General features: G+C 42.1%; 1 protein-coding gene across 4 annotated transcripts in view; it reads left to right on the top strand.

Moving 5' to 3' along the window:
- The first annotated feature begins 9,411 nt into the window (after positions 1-9,411).
- JADE1 (jade family PHD finger 1) overlaps positions 9,412-23,586 on the top strand; it is an 81,936-nt gene continuing 67,761 nt past the window's right edge. The window contains exons 1-2 of one of the 4 annotated variants that reach the window (XM_019533985.1): positions 9,417-9,519; positions 22,679-23,293. Coding sequence is in view for 1 of the 4 variants with exons in the window: in XM_019533984.1 (XP_019389529.1) it covers positions 9,510-9,519 (10 nt within the window). In the remaining 3 variants the exon portion in view is untranslated. Of the gene's footprint in view, positions 9,520-22,640; positions 23,294-23,586 lie in introns of those variants that run through there. The other 3 variants (XR_002100877.1, XM_019533984.1, XM_019533986.1) reach the window with 3 other exon arrangements.

Below are 23,586 nucleotides of genomic sequence, written 5' to 3'. Positions count from 1 at the left end.
GATAATGAGATACTTCGGTGACTTCTGCAAATAAAAGAGCATTAGTTCCTTTGTGCTTCCCAGATTTAGATGTGAGCCAGGATGGAAGCAGGGGAGAAAGTTAATCTACAATCTGGATCCAGAAATCCAGAGAGGTGAACTTTGAAAACTTCTCTGTTCAGAAGGTGGAAGTGGAGGGGATGAAGGGGGTACTAACACCTATACACACTGGCTGCCCCATTGATAAACTCTGGATTGACTTTAGTTAGTATTTTTTTGCGATCTGTTTTCCTTTAGCCATCTACAATATTGAAGTGTTTAAAGTAGCAACAACAGTTGATGAAATGCCTACAATAGAACTAAAGCAATAAATATTTCTTCCCACATGACTGTGAGGACAGCATCACAGGAACATGACTCTCCCACCCACCTGCCTTCAGTCCATGGCATTTTTAGAAATGATGTTTCCGATCCCTTGTGAGAAGACTTAGAAAGGTGGCTTTGCATTGTCAGCTAGGAAAGCAAAATTGTGGAGGGAGGTGTGTGAAAGGGAAGTACTTGGAAAGAAACCTGAATAAAACTAACGACTGTGTGTAAAAACTGAAAATAAGTAGTAGCCCTCCGGATGCTAAAATGGAGGATCAAACTGAGCTGTCTGGAAAGATGCTAAAGGGCAGCATGTCTGCTATAAAGGGAATTTACTTCCAAGAGAATAAAACGAGGTTGAGAAATATATGAGTACTTAGAATTCCTGAAACGACAAGGAAATCACAGGTCTGTTGTGTTTTGTTAAGCATTTCATGTCCTCCACCTGAATATTAATGGCTAGTTTTTTAAAAGTGACCCCTAGCTCTGCATCCAGAATTTTGCACCTGCTACCTCCTGACTTTCAGGATTCTGTGCATACAAACAACTGTGAGTGCAAAATCTTAGGCACAATTTATTATATACTGTATGTGCTTCCTGCAGTAGCTTATTGCAGCAGTTAAAGAATGAACACCTACTCAAGATTTCTAAACAGAGGCTGAGCTAGAATTCATATGGACCACTCCATTCTTACCAGTTAGAAATTCCTGATGTTGAAAAGGTGGAGATTGTTTACAGTTCTTATGATAGATATTCATGAGATTAAATTATACTGCCTTTGTGTTGGTGAGCATGTAGACAAGTATTATCCACTGATTTCAGTGAAACTATTTAAGCAGGGAAATGATCATCAAACTACAGAAGGGTTGGGAATCTAATATGTTTTTCAGAGTGAGCTCCTTTAAGAATGAAAGCCAAAGTCAACTCTGTGAGGCCAGATGGTGGTCTAGACAGAATTGTGCTAGGTTGCTTCAAGAAAGAACATCAGCTAAAGCTAGCTAAACTTGTATTTTGAGTTCTTGATTTTTGGAAGCATGTAGATGTTGAACTGCAAATTAACCATTTTTAAGGAAATCCAAATAGTTATTGTGTGACCCCTAACACAGTCACAAAGTAGGCAGCAGAGTGAAGCCTCTTTGAAAAATTGTTCCTAATATCAAAGGAGATTGTAGAGTGCTGGAAAAATTTCAGAGAATTCTTGTAAGATGAATCAATCTAATATGAATTCTAGCAAGGGTGAAAGTGTTATAGTCAGTGCTGTAACATCAGGGACAGTGATGGTGGGCTAAATTTAGAGGTGTTATTTAAGGTGGTGTAATTTGACATGTGGGCACGTCAGCCTTAGGCTTGGTGGCACACATCACTGTACAGGCTGAATTTATATATTGGTGAACTTCTAGTGACTTTAGCCAGGCTATGCTTATCTAATTAGTGTAGCTAATTAGCTATATAAGTTCTTTGCAGTACGTGTGTCCCCCCAGAGGTGGTGCAAGCACCTACTCTGGACTCCTTCAAAAAAACAGCTGGATTTATTTCTTGCTGGGATCACTTGGTCCCAGCTGACTTCCCACCCATGGCAAGAGGGCTGGATCGGATGATCTCATGAAGCCCCTTCCAGCCCTTAATGTCTATGAAATCTATGAATTAAGAACAAAGTTCTTCTACTCACTGACATGTGATTTAACCATCCTCATATGTCACTTTGAATTTGACTCTACCTCCTAAGTCAATTCACTCTGCCAAACATATCCATAGGGACAAATATGTTTCTTACAAAGAGAACTCCACATCCAAGCAGCAGAACTAATTTCCTTCAGTCCCACCCTTATGTACCATATCATAATTACCAGTGAGCAGCCCCACTGCAGTTTCTAGAGCTTATGTTCCCTTTGGACAGAGATCTCACTCAAAACTTTTCAGCTGTCCCTAAATACCCTCTCAAAGGGATAGGATTTGTAATGCATCTGCAAGATTATCCGATTGAGTCTGGACCAGGGCACAGGAAGCATTCTAGAGGACAGAAGTTCACAGGGAAAACATGCTGCTGTGGCTATCTATGCCTAAAGGGATCTACCTCCAATGCTTCTGCCAATCACAGCTGTGATATAATCTTGCCAAGAAGTCAAAGATAGTATTTAAACTTAGTATGAAAAAATATTCATCATTTGTAAATTGCGCAAAGTATCATTTTGTTAAATGTTAGCCGTGCAAACTCAGTGTGGAAGCTCAGTGTAAAACTTTGCATGTTCTTCTTTCCTTATTATGCACCATTAAGACTACTTCTGCCTGTGGGATATGGACAGGCATTTGTTTCTAGCACTTCACATTTCTGGGAAATGTGCTGAACTAGAAACTGTCCCAAGAGAGGGAACTTATACGTGTTCCAGCCTGGAGCTACCTTCTTTTCTCTGCTTCCCACACCTTCCCCAGGCCAGTGTGACTCCAGTCTGGGGAAGGTGTAAGGAACAACTACAGCACAACTCCTCCTAGTGCCTGGGAGGAGTGGAGTAGTGGGAAAAGGCTCCTTGTAGGGTCACTCTAGTCTAGGGAAGGTGTGTGGAGAGTTTCTCCAGTGCTTGACTCCTCTTAGTCCCTGGAAGGAGTCAAGCATTGGGAAAGTGTACAAATGTTCATTTCCGTGCAAGAAATATTTGTGCAGGAAAGATCTTCCTCACTGAAACAGGGAGATGTTTCTTCTGGATCCAACATGTTTCTTGTAGGGGAAAACTGCATGAATACGAGTATACTCCCAGTTTCTGGCAGGAGACCTGCATTTCTCCTTCTAGAAATGTAACACCTGTCCATATCCTTAGGCACATGCACCCACTTTCAATCTTCATCTTGTCTTGTGAGTAATACAATGGCATGGCTTTTCCCTTCAGGTGTAAACAACTGGAATTTAGTAAGCTGATGATGCACAAGGAGAAATAGACTTCAGTTATCTTCCATAGCTGGGTTGGTTCTGCTCAGCCAATAGAAGTTCAAAGGATAAAAGTTATTTTTGTCACTGGAGAAGCTGATATGAGTCAGTATTCAGGGAGCTGTTTTTTGGAGTACAATGGTGCTATTTTTCACATTGGTGACTTTTAGATGAGAACAATACTTTAAAATGTAGGCCTGAATTTCACCTACCGGTGCTGCAGCACTTTTGAGAAAAGGCTTCCTGTTTAAAATCACACTGTATGTAGTGGGTATGGTCTTTTTATTGCTTTTTCTGTGAAATGCAGTTTTTTATAATTTAAAAGAAAGCCAGGAGAACTGGTGGTGTTGTTTCTGGAACAATTCTAATCACCTTGTAGACAGCCTCTATTGCTGCCAATATACTCAAAATGACACCCGTCTGCTGCTGCTGCTGTTTCCTGCAGAGGGAAATAGCCAAGTAGAGAAAGAACAGAGAGAGATCTCTATGAGGAACAGGGAAGAAGAAAGTATGTGTATGAGGCTTGGATGGAAAGACTGATGAACTTGGGAATTTGAAAGAGTATGGCATGGATGTAATTAGATGGAGAAGAGTAAGAATAGATTTTATTTTGCAGGGAAGAGTATCCCTCACTGACTGAAGTAGGTTTCCTTTGGAGGAGCCTGGCATTAAAATTTTGGCAGCACATATCTGGCTTTTAATATCTGGTGAACTGCATCTATACAAAGTTTTAATTGTCTTTTTTCAATGAGTTTATAAAGTGTCATTATTATTAGACATTGTACAAGACTGGCAGTTAGATTTTTGTTCACACTGATATATTTACATGACAATTTTGCCAGTCTGCTTTTGGTGTTTAGGTAACTGCTGGGATAGGAATCCAAATACATGCAGGTATTGGGTTTTTTCAGTTTTTTTGTTTTTATTTTTATAGCTAGCCTGAACTTCATATTTGTATAAGCTGCAGAGCAGTTTCTCCCCCATTGTTTTATTTATTTATTTATTTATCTTTATGGCTTATCTCTACCACCTGGAATCTCTTGTTCAATTACCATTGTTATTGTTTATCAGGTGACTTGCTTTTCACATAAAATATTTTAATGTTCATGGCCCACACTCAGATTTTAATATAAAAATATTGCTGGGGTATGAATAATCTGAGAAGAAGAGTATGAAATGTTCTGGTACTTAAATTCTGCTCCATCTGTCCTTTAGTTGAATGATACATGACTTTCTTGAATCACTTAACCCTTTCTGCAAATTACAAGGCTTGGTTTCAGTGATTATGGGACAGGTGCTCCTGTATATTCAAGATGCTTTGGCTTTGTAACCTGGGACTGAACTGGCCCTAGAATTCATTTATAACCCTCATAGAATATCCCAAGGTCATAAGATTATAACACAATTTCCAGAGGGGGTTATGTCTTTCTGTAAGAAAACAGACAATAAACCTCATCTCTCAGTTCTGGTGACCATTTTCTCTTTTGTTTCATAACAGAATAAATAGTCTTCTCGACATCTGATATACAAAACAATAAATAATACATTTGCCTTTTCATATTAAACTTAGCAATCAGCTGTTCTTGTATGGACAATGAAAGGGGCATGGGGCAGGAAATGACATCATGCCAAGCTCTGCATCACCCATCCTACATGTACACAAAGGGACATGTTGTGGTTTATCATTCATCAAAAACCCCTGCTGAGTTGTTTTTTTACATATGTACACACACACACATACATATTCCTCTCCACATGGCTTTGAAAAGGAGTGGAATATAGGATATTCCGTATACAGACAATATCAGTAGATATCTTTTGGGATCCAATGATAATTTCACATGAAAAGAAACTAAACACTATGAAATTTTTTTTCACATGAGGAAAAAAGATTTTAAAATAGGTATAAATATTTTTTTAAATTAGTAAAAATATGCATTTGTTGATGACCCAGTGGCTACAGTAATTTTAGCCCTATAGTAACTGTAGGGTCCATGGGATTTTAAAAAACCTTCGTATTGTAGAGATAATTTACAGTACAGGAGCTGAAAAATTATTAAATGAATAGATAACAAATATATAGATTAATGTAGGACATCACTGAATATTCCTCTGAGCCACACTTAAATAGGAATAAGCTGTGTGTTGCTTTCTCTTTCAAGGAAATGGACAATTGCCTTATTAAGGCCCCAGTCTTGCAAAAGCTTACAATATATCTGGTTTTATGTAAATATTGACTTCAGTAGGACTACTAAAAATCAAGGTCCCTAAATATGTATATATATATTCACTAACATATGGCATACTGCAAATACCAATGAAATAAATTATTTTAAAGGAAAAATTTGTTATATCATTATATGGATATACATAAACTGTGATCCCTTATATTTCTCAGTACAGATTTTTATCCCCCCCAATCTGTTTTCCTATATTCTTATTTTAATTTTTTGATAGAGTCCCAGACCATAGTCCCAGAGTTCCAAATGGATTCTATACACAAAAATGAACATATTCATTTTAGGGTTCTTCTAAACCAGGAGTTGGCTTTGTTTTCATTACAAAGGTAAATTGAGCTGTGACATACAAATGTCTTATCTAAACTACTTCCAAACTTGGCCAGTCTCTACACCACCCTTTCATGTAGTTTGTTTCATGATATGACTTTTTCCAGAAGAGAGGTTGAAAACATAAGGGACAAATCATACGAGCAGAAGTAGTAGTAGCAGAAGGAGAGGGAGGACTTCCCTTGACTTCCTTTGTGTTTATAAGACAACCCCTTTCAAACTTTTAAAATGAGATTTATCCAAAAATGAAAAAATAATAAGCCAGACTTCCTTCTGTTAGAAAGGAGATGAAGAGGGTGAAATGAATGCAAGATTACAGAATTTCTATAATGTTCTCTGCACCCTTCTGTTTTGTTTTTTAATACATGTAATTAAGTCACTTTATTAGAAACAGTAAAGATCTTCAGGCACTGAGTAATTCCACTGAAAAAATTCCATGTTATTGTGTAGTTGAGTGACTACTGGCCCATTCCTATAAGGTGTTCCTGGCCCTGTGCACTGCGCCCTTAATGCCTATTGATTTCAGCAGCTATTTATAGGTGCAACATGTCAGTAATTTGCAGTATCAAGGTGAATAACAATGCTCTAAGAATCTTAGAATAATCTTGATACAAGATTGATATAGATTTAGATTTGGAGGACCATGATAGTCCAATTAAACCCTTTGTTTACATGCAGCCTGTTTCAGGCACACAGTTTTGCCCATGTGGATTCAGTTGAAGTATTGGAAGTTAAATCTTTTCCATATAACAATCCAGCGCCAGCAGGGGTGGATACAGGGAGTATGGTCACATGACCCTCCTACTGGGTGCATCTACATGAGATGTCACCATCTATATGAGATGCACAGCAATCACTGCCTAACAGATTAGTCTAATGTGCCAAAGTGAATGTGTAGATGTTGATTGGGAGCAAATTGCTCCTGGTCAGCCTAGGCAGCAGGGGATCACAGGGGGCAGGGACTGTCCCAGCTGCCAGGCAGCTGTCTCCCAGCCACGTGGAGATGGGGACAGGTTCCAATCTCCATGGAGCTGGGAGAACTGTCTGGGTTGCAGGGCAGCTGCCTCCCTGCCCTGTGAAGATCAGGACTCGTACTGATCTCCGTGTGGCTGGGAGGCAGCCAGGACAGCTCTCTCTGACCCTGTGGAGATCAGGACCAGCCCCCATACCCCCTGCCAGCCTGGGGCTGGCATCCAGGGGAGCCTGGAGCTCCCTCTGGCTGTTGCAGGGGGGCAGAGCAGGTCAGTAGCAGCCTGGACTGAACCACTCCTGTCAGGAGCAAATTTGCTCTGGTTGGACTCACGTTCAGATGTGTGCACAAGTGCAGTTAAATGTGCCTGAATTTTCTGTGCAGAAGATTCAGGCACATTAATTGCACATGTAGACATACCCACTGTGTACCACAATGAGCTCTCTACCCCCAGACCAGTAGGGAACACTCAGGAAGGGCCAGGCAGGGGGCAGGTACAAAAAGGGGGGACCCACCTGATTCTACTGCCCCAGCTCCTTGCTGAGCTAAGCCCCCTGTGCAGTCCCTTCCCACAGCTGGAAAAATGAGGGTGGGCAGGAATTAGGGCCCATCTACCGCTGCCATCATTCTCAGTCAGGACCAGCACCCTGCATACCCATTCCCCACAGCTGGAGTCCCTGGAAGCAGATGCAGGAAGTGGGGACTCACCTACCATTGTCATCACCACCATTTTTGGCTGATCCAGACTTCGGTGATCCTCAAAGCTGCTCCTGCAGCACTCCAGCCAGGGGCTGTAGAGAGTGCTTGTGTGGGGTGCCACAATCAGCTGGGAACAACAGCATTGCATGGCCCCCCTTCCTATGGTTGCTTTGTACCAGGGGTGGGCAACTTTTTGGGCGGAGGGCCGCTTACTGAGTTTTGGCAAGGCATTGAGGGCTGCATGACAGGCAGCCAGGGCAGATAAATATTAACTTTCTAAATTTTTTAGGAGCCCTGCAGGCCAGATAGAATGACCTGGCAAGCCGCATCTGACCCACAGGCCACATTTTGCCCACCCCTCCTTTGTACGCTTCCCCCCCCACCCTCCAGGATGGCAGTGACAGTTGTGACTGCAACCTCAGCCTAGGCAAAAATGAGGACCCTCACTTGTTGCTTTTTCTCTTGAGAAAATATTTGTGATTTGTTGTCCCTATTGTGCAGCATAATGTGGCCTCACTCACAGGGATTAAAAATAAAGAACAATGAGAACTTGTGTGGGAAATTACCTGTGATGGTCTCAGCTACAAGATGCCACTGCTGCCCCTAAAGTAAGGGAGTAAAGTGCAAAGATACACTGCATGTGTTTCTTCCCTGCTACTAATTTCTGAACTTCTTTTAAAAGGTGAGATATAAGAAACTAAAATTAGTAAGTGTAAATATGGTTATATATAATGGTTTAGGCCAGAGCTAGAAAAATGAACTAAATTTTCTATGAATATTCTAAAAAGAAAAAAAATACAGAATTTTAAATACCTAAAACTTACTAACCTATGGAGTCTGGTGAATAAGTAATTTACTATACTTAGACTTTTATTTTATTTGGTCTCTGGTGCTAGCAGCCTGGGTAGGTAGAAAGTATTGTCTTGTAAAATGTTCTTTTCTTTTATTTTCTTATCATAGATGCAGAACTTTTCTGTTGTGTAGGTATTACTTTAGGGCTCCTGGCAGGTACACTCAAAATGTGATTAACCTGTTAATCATGCTGTAAATCCTGACCCTGCCACATGTTGAAGAAATTAATATCACAAAAGATGGAAAAGCAGCCACAAACATATTCCACCAAGTATGTGTAATTTTTGTGGCTGGTTTCCAATTCTCCCTAAATTAAATATGTGGCAGGGTAGTGACAAACCAGAGCCCTGGGAACACACTGGAGTCAGTTCCAGGGGCTGGTTCTGGGGTTGGTACCAACCATTAACTGATTTTCAATCCCAGCCCCGGGACCACATTGTGCAGAACCTGGCCTGGGACTGATAATTAGCTGTGTCAGTCTGGGCCCTGGGACTGGTCCAATTCACACCAGGCTCTGGACACTGAGGGCACCTACACATGCCCAATGACTCCTCTGATGTGTGCTAATTAGCATGCGTTGGAGCACACTCCAGCAACCTCAGCATCATGTGTATTCAGTGTCCTTGTGCTTCAAAATGGCAGCAGGGGCGCTTTAACTAAAGCTCCTCAAATGAGCTTTAGTTAAAGTGCCCCCACTACCATTTTGAAGTGTGGGACACAGAATACACAAGACACTGCAGGTGCTTTAATTAAAGTGGTTCCTAAGAGCCATTAATTATAATGCCCCCCTCAAAGCAGATACAAAGACACCCTAAGCTTTCAACTGCTGATGCAGGGAGAGTCCAGGAGTGCTTTTGTGATCCTGCACTCCTCCTGCACTGGCAAGCAGTAATGGCACCACTGGGATCTGATCCCAATAATCGCACCTCCTGCTATGCATGTGTGGCATGGCAGGAGATATGATTATTGGGATCAGGGATCAGAGACCATCATGCCATTAAATAAACTAGTAAATGTAACTTGTAGTCACTATTTACTTTTTTTTTTCTAGAACAGACATGGAAAAGATGAAAAGATGGTTCTACAAATATCTGCAGCAGATATTCTTTAATGTAGAAAGAAAGGATGTCCATGGACATATATTCCTCTTGTACTCATGCTTCCAGGTAAGTAATTACTTATATACACATGGAATAAAAAGTAAAGCATTTTACATCAAGGTGGTCACCTTAATTAGGCTTGTCAGGGCTGGCCAGTAGATAAAAGACTGTCCCTGTTGCTCTCTGAAAGGCTAGCCCACAAGGTTATGCAGTTTATTCTTGATTAATGAAATTCAGTTGTTTTGCAGAAGTTTTTCTTTCTCATACTGCTTTACAGTGCATGTTGGGATGCTGATGGCAAAGTGCATAATGCAACAACAGTTGTCTTTTTTTTTCATTTTTTGTTTTACTTTGGCTCTTTAAAATCTGAATGACACCGGCAATGAAAAAGACAAAATACACTGTCATGCTTCCTAATAAGAACTAAAATAAGCTAAATTTACTATTGGTTGATCCATATGTTTATAAAATATTTGTAAGAAAGCTTCATTCTGAATGATGGAAAAAGCTAGGGTGCAACTACCTCCCAGTGAATGAACATACTTGTCCAATAAAGCTTTATATCAGATCAATAAATAAAGAACTCTGTCCTTTTATTAATGTTATCTATTACAAATGTTTAAAATATGTTGTTTAAAATGCTCTTCAATGGGGCTGGGAATGCACTTGAAATTATAGATTAGCTTAAATGCTTTGTTAAACTGATTTCATACAAGTGTAGGGAAAGAGCCAGGAGAATAAAGAGCTAATCTTCTAAAATACTCGTGAATAATTTTACTTGTAAGTGAGTTCATGTGAACAGAAGTTAACCAGGTTTGGGTGTACTTTTGTAATATAATCAGGGTAGTAGACTGTAACATAACCCTTGATAAATATGATTTAATTTGTGACTAGTGTATATGCAAAGTATGGCCCAAAACATTAAAAACCCTATACTCACCAGTTCCTTGTTTAATCTTTCAGGCTGAAATGGTCTGAAATCTTTAAAGAGAGAACAGTATCTTATGGATAGTATGTTGATTTATACAGGCAGCAGTATGTCATTGCCTACAGGTTATAAAATGTAGTCTTGTGGCAAAATACTACCCATGTTAACATTAATGGCAAGATTATTCTTGACTTCAATGAGGGAAGTATTTCAAGTCTTTCTTTTAGTTTTTAAAACTCACAAAGTGTAGTTGCATCTAAGGAACCTTAAAACGAGGCAGATATTAGTGTTTCTTTAAGAAGAGACACTTTTTCTTTTATGTATGTTTTTAAACTTCCTGGCTATCATTTTATATCCAGAATAATATATATGATAATATATATAATTTATCATTTGTGATTTGGAGCTTAATCTATAATTTGCTTCCTTAAACAACTGTACATGCTGTCTAGAAAAATATAAAATTCTGTATCTGAATATATCTGCAACAGCCATAAAAAGGATTTAAAATGCAAATTAGCAACATAGAAGAGCAAAAATAAGTTAAACAAAGACCTGCTGATAGCTTTGCAAAGGGGGTGTTTTCAAAGGGGTGATTGCAGCAGTTTTCAAGACATTCACTGGAGATGGAAGTTGCTTCGCACAGTACTGTAAAACACTCTGTTTGAAAAGCACGGAAGATAAATTAGATCTAGTTAGGACCAAGCCCTTCTTCCAGATCCCAACTCCAGTAGATTCATGGGAGTTGGAGTTGAGGAATCCTTCCCCTCCGTCCATGGAGATGTTGTTCAGCTATGACATTAAAGAGCAGTTTCTGTACAGTTACTGTAATCTAAAAAGCTCATAGTGTTGGTCAAAATGGCTGCTACTCTGTGTGTTTGTGCATGGATGCATATGTCTGCACATTCTGAAAAGCTGGTGCTCTTAGGCCAAGTACAGACAGTCAAAAAACCCAAGGTGGAATAGATTTAATTCTCACAGGTTTCTCTAAGCTGCATTGCACTTGGGAAAGGCAGGAGGAGGCCTACACTGATGCAAACCAGAAAGTGGGGAGCACTAGAGCATGCTTCCCAGCCTGCCGGCTGTTGCCCAGCCCAGCCAAGTGGAGGCCAGCATATATTGGCAACATCCGGCTGTTCCCTGCTGGGGGGGGGCACCTAAGCCCCACACCTCTCTCTAGGCCAGACTGTGACCTCCCCCCCAGGGGTTCTGGTCTGCCCAGGTGTGGGAGGGGTGAAGAGAATTCCCCTCCCCACCTCCCGTAGGGCTGGGCTGCACGAGTCACTATCACGCAGGGGAGAGGGGAAAAGGAGTCCCCCCTCCTGGGGCCAGCCCCTGAGCTCAGTGTCTGCCCACATGGGGGGCCCAACACCAGGGATCCCCCTGAGCGTGGTCTGTCCAGCCTCAGGGGGAACAAAACCTCCTACCTTCGTTTTAGCCCCCAAGCTGAGGTCTTCCCAGCTGGGGGGGTCTGGGCCCCAGGGTTTTCCCTCCATGCCTGCCCAGCTGAGCTGGCTTCATAGAAAGAAGGATTGGTTCCTGCCACCTGGCATGAGTCCCGGGGGCTGCCCAGTGCATCTTGCTTGGAGCTGCTGAAGCCAGGCTCCAGGGGACATTCCAGGCAGCTGGGGGACATGTGCTGGGCGTTTGGGATGGGAGAACTCCATACAGGGCAAGATCAGGCCCTGCTGCCTGGCACAAACCCCCCCGGGCTGCCTGGTGCATTCCACCAGAGCCCAGCAGCAGCAGCAGGCAACAAGATGTGCTGTGAAACCCTGGGGACTCATGCTGGGTGCAGGGGATGGAAGTGCTCCACAGAGACCAGGTTTGGGCCCAGCACTCAATGCAAGCTCCCCAGGCCACTTGGCACATCTTGGTAGCTGCAGCTGGTGCTACTGCAAGATGCACTGGGCAGCTGTTGGGGCTTGTGCCCGGCAGCAGGGCCTGATCCTGCCCTGTATGGAGTGCTCCCATCCCCACCACCTGACACAAGTCCCCTGGGCTACTTGGCACATCTCACCATAGCCTGGCAACAGCAGCAGCCACCAAGATGTTCCAGGCAGCCCCAGGGGCTCGTGGTGGGCAGTGGGGCCTGATCCTTCTTTCTATGTAGCCCAGCTGTACAGGGTCAGCGAAACATCTCCCTGCAGCTGGGCAGACCAGGGCTGGGGGAGATTCCAGGCTGGCTGGAGGTAATCCGCCAGGGGACCTGCCCAGCTTGAGGACTGATCTTGGGAAGGGGGACTCTTTCCCCACCTCCCTCAGTGGGTTAGGGAGTTGTGCCAGCCTGTGCTGCTGGGAGTTAAACCTTGCAGACCAGGACTCGGGGACTAGGCCAGGGGGCTCTGTTCCCCCACCTCCCAGTGCATCTTGCGATGCTGGGGGCTGAGACATAACTTGTGTTGGGAGGGGATCTGAGACAGAAGTTCCATAGAACGGATTAACCTAAATCAGGAAGTTGGATACTACATCTATCCAGGTTTATCTTAAACTGGGTTTGGCCTTTTTGAAACTTGTTTATGTGCAATGAACTTCTGTTCTGTTCTGTTACAGGTTTAAACCAGTTTATGTGTAACTTTTGTCCCTATCCATAGAGACTGTCTTGAAACCATCTCTTAGGCTGCATCCAGCTAAGCCCGGCCGTGTGGTATGTAGTGAAGCAGATACGTCTGTGCCAGCACATACTGCACATTCAGGTGTTCTCCATGCTGCAAGTTAGCACTGCAGAAAATCCTGGGGGGTGAAAAAATCTTGCACAAGAAAAAAAGTGGGGCGGCACATGTGGGGACAGCCATACTCTGGCTGCCGGCCAGGCTCCAAGTAGCAGGGTTGCTGTTGCTGCCAGTCTCAGAAGGCCCCCAGGATCCCAGATGAGACTGTGGGGGCCAGCCCAGTACTGGCTCCAGCCTCCCCTACCCCACCCAGCATAATCTGCTGCACTCCAGGGGGCATGTGGCAGAGGCCTTCACCAGGGACAAGTAGCAGTGGCATGAGGGAGGTGAATTGCAGAATTTGTTCTATCCCCCCATTTGCAGTAGGTTGCAGAAGCAGTATTATTCCCCATTGTAGTTGTCAGGATATAAATGCACATACAGTTGGCAAATTAAAAAAAAAAAACATTTAGCACATCCCAGTGCTCACCTTCACAGGGGCACTTGTAATATCCCCTACACTTAGAAAGCAACTTGCCTCAGCTACTTCTAGAAATGCAACAACCACAGGGTGGTAAAAACACCCACAGCTTACATGCAGTGAATGAAGAAAAAGGAGCTACTTATGTGAACTGTGTGGCTGTAGGCACTTCAGGTGCAGAAACAGATGTTTACCTAGTGCCAAAATCTGTCAACATAGGCAGATCAGACTTTCTTTATTTTAGATCAGACATTTTTTAAAATGCTGTATATGAAGGTCAAAGCCTACTTTTTTTGCTTGCTGGAAGCAAAGTTCACAGGAGCCAGAGTTACAATTTAATTTTCTAGTCTGTATCATTCCTCATTAGGTACATTGTTAAATATATCTTTTGTAGCCCTGTGTTTAGAACAAGAGCAGAGAAGTTGCACCTTCTAAAATGCAATCAGCCCCTTTGTCCAATGTTTTTTTATATAATTTCAGAATTACTGTTGTGAATGGTATGAAATGATTCAAGGGCCATTTACATCTTGAACATTTCCTTTGTAAGCACTGACAATTTACTATGCAGCTGTTTGAGGTTCTCTGTCTGAATAGGTTTATATGCAAAGACTTTGTACCTTCTTAAACTCTTATGGCAATACTTCCTTAAATTAAATAGTAGAGGAAACCCATAGGTGCATCGAACCCGTCTGTTTTTGAAACTTTCTCATGAAACCTGGAACACAGATTTTCTTTAAAATAGGTGCTGCTTGGAATTACACTGCTACAAAGATTTGACTTCTGGTATTGTGTGTGTGTGCGCGTGCTTATGTGTGCATGCACACGCATACACAAGATTAGCACCAGGAGTCAAAGTATCAATGATCTTTATTTATGAATAACTAAGTCATGATTTGTGCAAATTAATTTATCTCTGTACTTCAGTTTTTCCATTTTAAAAATGTCTGTAACAATTATGATAACAATGTATATAATGATAAGAATGTATTGAGAGGCTTACTTTATATTTGTAAACTACTTTCAAATGCAACTCTTCAACTGCTTCAAAAGGAAGTGTTACATGTTAAGCACCTAGCAAAATGTGAGCATAAGTATGTGATTATACCATTTTGTGTGTATAAAAATGAAGGCCAGGTAGAGGCCCGGTTGAGATGTTAACAATATGAATGTCAGTCTTAATAGCAAAATGTAAATTCATGGGGAAGCTTGATTGTGTGTCCATGCCAATTAATACTTATTATACTGTTCATTATGCTCCTATGTACAGTGAAAGCCATGGCAAGCTGAGTTGACCCTTCCCTTGCTGCATTATTTGGAGTTAGGAGCCTTTTCCCTCAACAACTCTTGCTATGTGTAAACACTGGAAAAAATTAACATAATGTAGAATATCTGAACTAGAGCTATTGCCTGTTTATATGCCAAGTGTTCTCTTTATGCAGGAGCAAGAGCATCTCCTGACCCCAGTACTGAATATTTGAATTATCTGAATATTGTAAAACTGGAATTTATGAATATTTGATTTAGATTTCAGGAAAACTGCCAAATTATGGCCCCATTGAAATTGGTTGGCATTTTGCTACTGACTTCTTTGGGAACAAGAGCAGACATTAGGATTATTCCTGCAGATCTTTTGCCAATTATCAAAGACACCTTAAGGGCCAAAGAGATTTACAAAGAAGCTATCCTATGACATGGAAGTGGAGGAGGGGGAATTTTCTTGAGGAAGAAATAATCTTTCCCTTCTCTCTTATAACTGCCTAACTGTTCCTGTGAATTCTTCTTTATTGTATCTTCTTTTTCCGTTGTCATAATCTGGTTTCATATGTTAAATTCTTTATAATTAATGTGAGTGAATGTTGCATGTGATTTAGGATCCGTGCTGGAGATCTGGCTAATACGTAGTGAGAATGGGCCATAGGCCATAATGGCTACTATATCAGTCTGACTGAATACAGATTTTTACCCTGCTGTCTTTTTGTAACATGGGAATCACTTCCCTACCTAAAATATTTACCAGAATCCAAGACACTTGTTTTCCCCTCATTTAATATGGCGGGGGGGGGGGAATGCCCTCATTTTGGATTTGAGTGCATGGGGGCAGGGGGAAGGTGGCTTGCTGTGTTCCCAACTTGGCCCCGATTTGGAGTCAGAGTGGGAATCAGAGTCACAACAACCACTAGGTCCCCGCAGCTGCCACCTTCCCTTACCTGCTGCCTGCTCTCCTACAACCTGTGCCCTGCCTCCTTCCCTCCCACTGCTGCCACTTACCCTTTGGCTCCAGCAGTGCTCCAGTCCTGATCCAGCCATACTGGAAAGGGCCTGGCACCATGCTGGAGCTGGAGGGTAAGATAACAGGGGGATGGGCCAGGTGGGGAGGACAAGCACAGGGGTGGGACAGGTGCCAGAGGGTGCAGGCATGGGGAGGCAAGTGGCAGGTGCAAGCAGGGGCAAGCACTGTTGGGGCATAGGTGCTGGGGTGCACAGGCATGGGGGGGGGCAAGTGTGATGGGGGAGAGGTGGCAGGGGGCAAAGGGGGGCACACAGGTGTCAAGCCACTTGACTTCCCCACTGGTTGCTGCCTATTGCCTGCTCCCCCACTGCCTGCCCCCTACTGCCTCCCCCACTGACTCCATTGCCCTCCCACTGTCCCCTTACTGCAATGATCTCCAACCTTTTTATGGTGAAGATCACTTTTTCTAAGTAAATGGCACCCCAGGATCTACTGCCCCGCCCCTCAGCTGCAGGACTATTGGGAACACCATAAACCTGTGTTCTCGGAGTTTGTCAATAGAGTACATGACTGTGTGCTTAGAGCACCTTTAATGTTTTTCTCTCTTTTTTCATTGTTGAGTTTGAACTCTTCCTCATTTGCTAACTTGAAATGAAGGTTGTGAACTTTTAGCCACTGTGGCAGACCTCAGTTTTCTTGGGCTAGCATGAGCTTCAACTTGAATGGAATCTGAGTGAGTCATAGTGACTGGAAGTAGCTCTAGGGCAGTTCTGTGAAGCACCGAAGAGAACCAAAGAAAGACAACATAGGACAACTCTTTCCAAGGTTTCTCCTCCTTCCAGAAATTGTTTTCACAAACTGCTGGAGCAACTTCAGCAGCCACTATTGCTTTTTACGTTTCATCTTTTAGGCTCTAAGCATTTGCAGTTGAAGTTGCCACACTTGTAACAAGTTAAATTGTTTTACAGCACTGGATTTCAACCTCCTCAATCTCATTGGTAACCTATCTGATGTTCTTTTTAGCAACAGGTTATCATGATGCCATTTTTCTGTCTTCAGACATCAGGAATGGAAGAGTGGCTATAGATTATTTCGAACTATGTATTGATTTAATCAGAACACCTTTCTTTCATTCCACAGTTGCAGCCTGCACAAACATCACGATTTAACACTGCAGCCAAAGTTAATCTAGCTTGGACACTGTAATGTTGCCTGATGGACTTCTAATTAGGAGCATAGAAGCACTCTGAGAATTGAATCATGGCTGCAGACTTCTTCACATAAGGTTCCGGCAGCCCATTCTTCCTATACTAGGAAGGCACTAGGTTGGTTGCTAATTAAATCTCTCATCATGTACAATATTGAGTTGTTGACTTTAAAGGTGATGCATCAACTTCATCCTGCCCTGCTCACAGATCTGCAAGTTAACTACCTGCTCAGTTGTTCCCTTGAGGTTCTTATTCTGCTAGTTTCCTGTCAGCTCCTACTTTTAAATTGTAATCATTTGGAAATTTGTACTTTCAGTAGCTGTGCTTCTAGATTTTGGAATTCATTACCTTTGGATATTTGCCAAGCTTGTTCCCACTTCACTCAAAATTAAGATGAATGTATAGTTATGCCCCTTTTTATATAGTGATTGAATTGGATTTTAAAAATAATTTTAATGTATCTGTGTAAAGGATGCCACAGAGGCATAAACTGTTTTACATTGTACAGGATAGAACAAGGCAAGGGAGAGAGAGTTGTTTTTTGGTTAGAGACCTGGACTGATAGGCAGGGCTTCTGGTTTCTTTTCTTGGTTTTATCGCTGCCTTGCTGTATGACCTCATGCAAGTTACTTCACCTTTACACGCCACTGCTTACTTATATGTAGAATGAGTATTATAATTAGGGTTCTACTGAATCACATTTTCGTGCATTTCAAAATTGAGAAATCCATGATAAAAAAGAAGAAGACTTACTAAAAATAAAATGCTGACTTCCCAGAGGAAGCAAGGGGTCCCACAGTGCTGTGGCGTGGCTGCGCAGCCCACCGGGGGAGAAAGGGCCAGGTGCTGCCCACAAGAAGGTAGCACCCGGCACGATCATTCCATGAATATGGTGGCCAGCCCCAGGATCTTGGCTGACCACCGCCTCGAGTACAGTAGACGCCTTATTATAATCCTGACCCTACAGGGACGTCATGAGCTTTACTTAGAACATAGAAGCTTGCCTGTTGTGCTTGTCTTTGTAGAATACAAGTCACTGGGAGCAAACTATCTCACTACTCTGCTCTCTTTACTGGCTGGATATGAGGTTTAAATTGGAAGTTTCATTCCATACTCAAAGCCCTCCATGACGCTGATCCTACCTACCAGGAAAACCGCCTCTACCTGCAAGATAATGACCACTCATGACAGCTCCATTTTGTTAATGACAAGGATGAGACTTGGGAGCCAGAGCTTTCCCTGAAACTGGTCTGTGAATCTTGAACTCACTCTTAGAGGGGATCAAGCTGGCCACAAACATCTGAGCAGTATGCAAAACTTCACCACTTCAACCCAGTGTTTCCATTATATCATCCAACTTCCTTCTCCCAAATGACCCAGAGTCAAACCTTGTAGATGAGAGAGAAACAGAGGGAGAAACACATTGACCATTTGCGAGTGTCTTGGCTACATCATACTAAGTCGGATATGCAGTGAAAGTAATGAGAGCTATCTCAGAAGTGGGTAAGGGGATCATATAGCAGTGGAAGGCCAAAAGTCACTTCTAGTTACTCAGTTGAAATAGTTTCACAAAATCCAGGGAAGTCAATGCTGCAGAAGGAGCTTTATATCCTCTTCTGCACCCTCTGGCTCTTAAAATATTTTTCAAGTATTTATGATGATTTCATGATAGTTTATCTTGGACCACATGCTAAAAAAATGATTCTGTTTTACAGTATTTACAGGTGCTAAAAACATAGTAATACACACATTTATCTTGCTTACAGGAGTAGTCCAATTGAGACCAAAAGGACTGTTCATGTAAGACAAACAGGATTTGGCCCAGCTGTGTGTCTGCCTTATTTCTCTACAGTGTACATATCCTATCTTTGAGAGCAGATATAAGTACTCTGCTGGAATCCCTACTCCTTAAGATCAGATGCTGGCTGAAATCTTGACACTGCTGCTTCAGGTCAGCATTTTGTTCTTGCCTTCAGATTTCTAATCTTGCAAAGACAGAAAGGGGGAAGGGAAAATAAAACATCCTTAAAAATTGGGGCTAAAGGAGCAAAACGATGGATTAGAGTAGTAAGTGGTACTACGGCTGAATTTATCAGTGGGGGGAAACTCAAGTTTATTAGCTCTCCATTCACTTACATGGGATGAGACTCTGCAGGGATTAACATGAAAGATTTTAAGCATAAAAGGAGTAACTGGTATTATCAAATAAAGAATAAAACACAATGAAATAAAAAAGTGAGTGAAAAGGTTTTACCAGATGTTGCTGAAGCATTATATTTCCCACTAAACCTGTAACAGATATTCAGAGAAAGCCACAGATTTCTTCCTTTCTGGCTTTGTGATTCTGCCCAGAAATAACAATAAACAATGTAAAGTAGGAGAAATTAAGCAGCAACATAAAACTCTCATGGATTTGAATAGGTGAGATTTAATTTTAATATGTAATGACTACACTTGATGTGAAAATTAGGGAAGACCAATTTTTATTATGTGTTTTTCTTTGCTGGGCTCTGTAAAAAAAGCCTGGCTCCTAACTGTGTTTTTTAGGTGCTATTTATATTAGAATAACTAATAATGATAATGGTGATTATACCTTATTACTATTTAAAAGACTGAGCCAGGGCTTGAGTATTATTTTGTTTGAAACATATTTTATTAAAACAAGATATTAAGCAATTTATAGAATGGGTAAAAGTCTTAATAAGTATACAGGGTGAAACCCTGATCTCCCAGAAGTCACACTGACTTGAACATAGGTAGGATTAACCCATAATTTTGAGAGCTGGACAAGAGAAGGGTTGAGTAGTGGACAGTTTTATAACATCTATCTGTCATTCAGTCATTTCTTAATTCCAAACTAAGGAAAGCGAGATCCTTGTAGATGCACAGGTTTTATACTAGCATAACTATTTTGTTTAGGGGGTAATATATATTTTTTAACTAAAATGACTATACCAGTGCAAATGCTGGTATGGCTTAATTGCTATTGCTTATTTCTTTTCATATATAAAAATAGCTATACTGTTATCAAGTTTTATATCAATATCATTTTGGCCTCATGGGCCAGCTGAATGGTGTGGGGCTCATCTGTTGGCTGGCCCTGTACCAGCCCTGCTGGCCCCAAGACCCCACATCACCTCCACCCAGCCCCTGCCTGGCCAGGATCAGGCTCTGGGGCCTGCACTGCCCCAGCTGGCTGGCAATCTAACATGCACTGATCCATGGGGAGTCCCACAGGCCAAATTATACAGTGCCAGTGGCTGGATCTAGTCTGTGGGCCAGGAGTTTAGCACCTCTGGTTTAAGCAATACAGCTTTTTGCATAGACAATTCCTGTCACTGTTCTCTAGACCACATACTGTTGTTCTTGGAAGTTCTTCAAGATTCTTCCCAGTTTTCCAACTTCATCATTTTTAAAATTTGGGTACCAGAACTGGACACATTCCTTCATAACTGTCTTACCAATTCCATATCCAGAGGTAAAATCACACCCTGCTCCTTCTTAATAGTCCCCTATTTATATATCTAAGGATCACATTACCCATTTTTTGCTATAACATTGTACCAGGAGCTAATGTTAAGCTGGTTTTCTACAATGACACTCAAATTACACTTAGCGGTTTTTGGCTACGGCCCACCATCCTGTAGGCACTGCCTACTTGTATGGCCTTGTATAATTTCCAGGTAGGTACTAAATGGTTCTGAAAACGCGAGCTGGAATAGAAACATTTTGTTTTATCCTGTTTTTACCTAATATGGGAAAATTATTAAGGAAGAGGAAAAATGAAACTAGGGAATCCATATTGAGGCATACGAATCTATAGTTTTTCTTAGAAGAATATTTGCTACGAATAGTCACAAGGCAAATTTTTCAGTCTTTTTCTGAAAATGATCAGGTTTTCTAAAACATGATAAGACTGTGAACTCAAAATAATACTAAGTCATTTTTATTATTTTTTAATTTGTTATAGGATTTTATACTATACTGCCTATGACAGTGCTATTGGAGCACCTTCTTGATAACAGATTGGTAATAGCAAAGCCCGACAAACTTTGGAAAGCCATGCCTGGGGTAGGATTTCTGTTTGGGGAGAGAGGCTAGTCCACATGAATGTAATTCTAATAATGTACGAATGGTTATCAACTAGGGAAGTTTCTCTTTGGAAAACAAATCATCCTTTTATGAGTGTGCAATGCAAATGTCAAAAGTTAAGGTCTTTGGCAAATACCAAGGTGAGTTCATGCACCTAGTCCCACTGATGCCAGTGGATTCTCTTGTGTATGCAAACTTTCTCTCCAGGAGTAAATATTTTGCAGGGTTGGCCCTAAAGTAGACATGGAAGAAGAGAGAATGGATGCACATAAGTGAGTGAATGTGTCTACATAAATAAGGCCCTTACAGTAGTACTTATAGTAGAGCTTCTATGTTTTATTACACCAATAAGATTTTTGCAAAAAACATTCTTTAATTGAAAGCTTTTGGGCACAAACACCTTTCATCAGGCATTGGAGAAAAGATTGTCAAAGTTCTCCTGGGTAGAAATGAAAGTTCATATTTCATAAGATTTCACAGAGGAGGGAAAACTCCTCTGGGCGGTCAGTTCATAGCTGGTACATAAATAAAGTGCTTGAAAGGAATGGGTCCATTCTGAGTTCAAAAACTTGATTTTTTTTCTTCTAATATCATCACCTATTTTCAGAAAGTGGAACAATGTAAAACAAGGCCAATGGGTGGGTAAGTGCGTGAGATGCCAGCATACATTCCTTTTGTTTGTTATTGATGAATAACAAAGCCATCATTCTCCTGAATTAAGGTGTGAGTTTTTGGCACACGAGTGAAAATATGTTCTCTAGGCTGCATTCATTTGTATTTGCATGTTCACCGTCTCTGGAAGAGTTTTACATGGGTAGCCTTATTTATGTGTCTGAGATTCTGTCTTCCCCATTCATTACTGTGCCCATTCTGTGGAATGGAAGTGAGACCGTTTTTGGAATTCATAGCCTGAGAACAACAACGGTATAGTAAAAATAACTGCATTTAACTGTACTTCTTTTTTTTTAGTAATAGAAACCTTAGTAATGGATTTAAGTTGATACAAGGTCAAACTCATTTTGCTTTAAACATGTAGTAAAAAGATGTAAATATAAGCGGCAGAATATTTTGTGCTATTTACATCCTTCTGTCTCTAGACTCCAAACAGAAAAGTTTGGAAAGCCGCGAGGCCGGTATGGAAGAATCAAGAATCAAGAAGTTCCTGCCTCTGCCAGTGGTTTACCACGATCATTTGTCAGTGCCTCAGTTTCCCTTTCCCCTGGCATGCTGCTCTAACATAAGCAAAATCTACCTTGCAGGGAAGGCCGTGAGGCATGATTTATTACTCACTGGGCACGTCTACATAGGATGCTTCCTGTGCAGTAGCCTAATAACATTGTTCAGTGGCGTGCCAGTCAAAAATGGCGCTAAACTACATTGTTCAGTGGCATGCCACTGCAAAAACTGTGCAGTGTTATTAGGGTACTGCGCTGAGCACTGACGCTACTGTAGTTACTGCACATTTAGTTAGTACTTCATTAAGCAAGTACTAAACTATAAATGAATGTGTAGACATGCCCACAATGTAGTAGTTTGAGATTAGATTAATCGGCACCTATTAAAACAATACGTTTTTCCCCCCCATCCCAGCTGCAAGTCTTCCAGGGGCTGCTTTAATGCCGTTTTTATTTTCAGACGGGCTAGGCGCAAAACAAGAAACTTCCCCGAGTGACAGCAGCGGGGAGAACAGGGGGCTGCTCTCAAGCTGTGCCAGTCTCGAAGGAGCGGGATTTCAAGGAAAGGAGCGGGTTGGACTGGAAAGGTCTCCCTGCAACATATTCTTCAGCACAAGAGGGAGATGCTTCAATGAAATGCAGCCAGAAATAAGGGAGCCTCCCTGCTCCTGTCAGTGGAACATGACATCTCCAGCGAGGCCTGTGAAGAGTTAACCCAGACAGTTCCCAAGTGCTGTAGTCTCTCTTCTCCTCCTCCCCACCCTGTTTTTTTCCTCTCTCTCTCTCTCTCTCTCTCTCCTTCTAGTTTTGGCAGGGGATTAAAGTAGCTCCCCCCTGTGGCAGCAGTGACCCAGAAATGAGTTTGATTCACAGAGTCCTTCCTCCATAACAAGTAAAAACGTCAGTCAGAGTGAGAGAGTGTGTGTGAGTGTGTGTGTGTGTGTGCGCGCGAAGGGAGCCACAATCTGCTCCCACTCTCCAGTGCTTGCCTGAACTCATGAGGCAGCACAGACCCCTTCGCGCCGAGCAACTCCAACCTCGCTGGCAACCATCGCAGCGGCAGCAGCAGCAGCAGGTAACTGTCCAGATCCTGCCTTTCCTCCTCGCCGCCGCCGCAGAGTGAGCCGGGGGAGCAGCCAGCACAGCCATATTTGATGGGGGTTTTTTTTTTTTTTTTTTTGGTTGCTTCGCTTTGGAGTTCTCCAGAAGCAGCCAGAGAGCAATTTCATGCCGAAGGTCGCTGCCTAGTGGAAATAATATAGTACGTCATTAATATGGCGCCAAAAGATTTGCTGCTCGATATGGAGCAAGGGGGAGGCAGCGGAGTTGCAGCTTCACTATCCCACAAGCAACTTGTGCATGGCTGGG

Source organism: Crocodylus porosus, unplaced genomic scaffold (genome assembly GCF_001723895.1).
Source record: "Crocodylus porosus isolate Cpor-Errol unplaced genomic scaffold, CroPor_comp1, whole genome shotgun sequence".
In the NCBI taxonomy this organism is placed as follows: Eukaryota; Metazoa; Chordata; order Crocodylia; family Crocodylidae; genus Crocodylus; species Crocodylus porosus.
The sequence above is the reverse complement of the archived record's forward strand: the minus strand, read 5'-3'. Positions and strand labels throughout refer to the sequence as shown.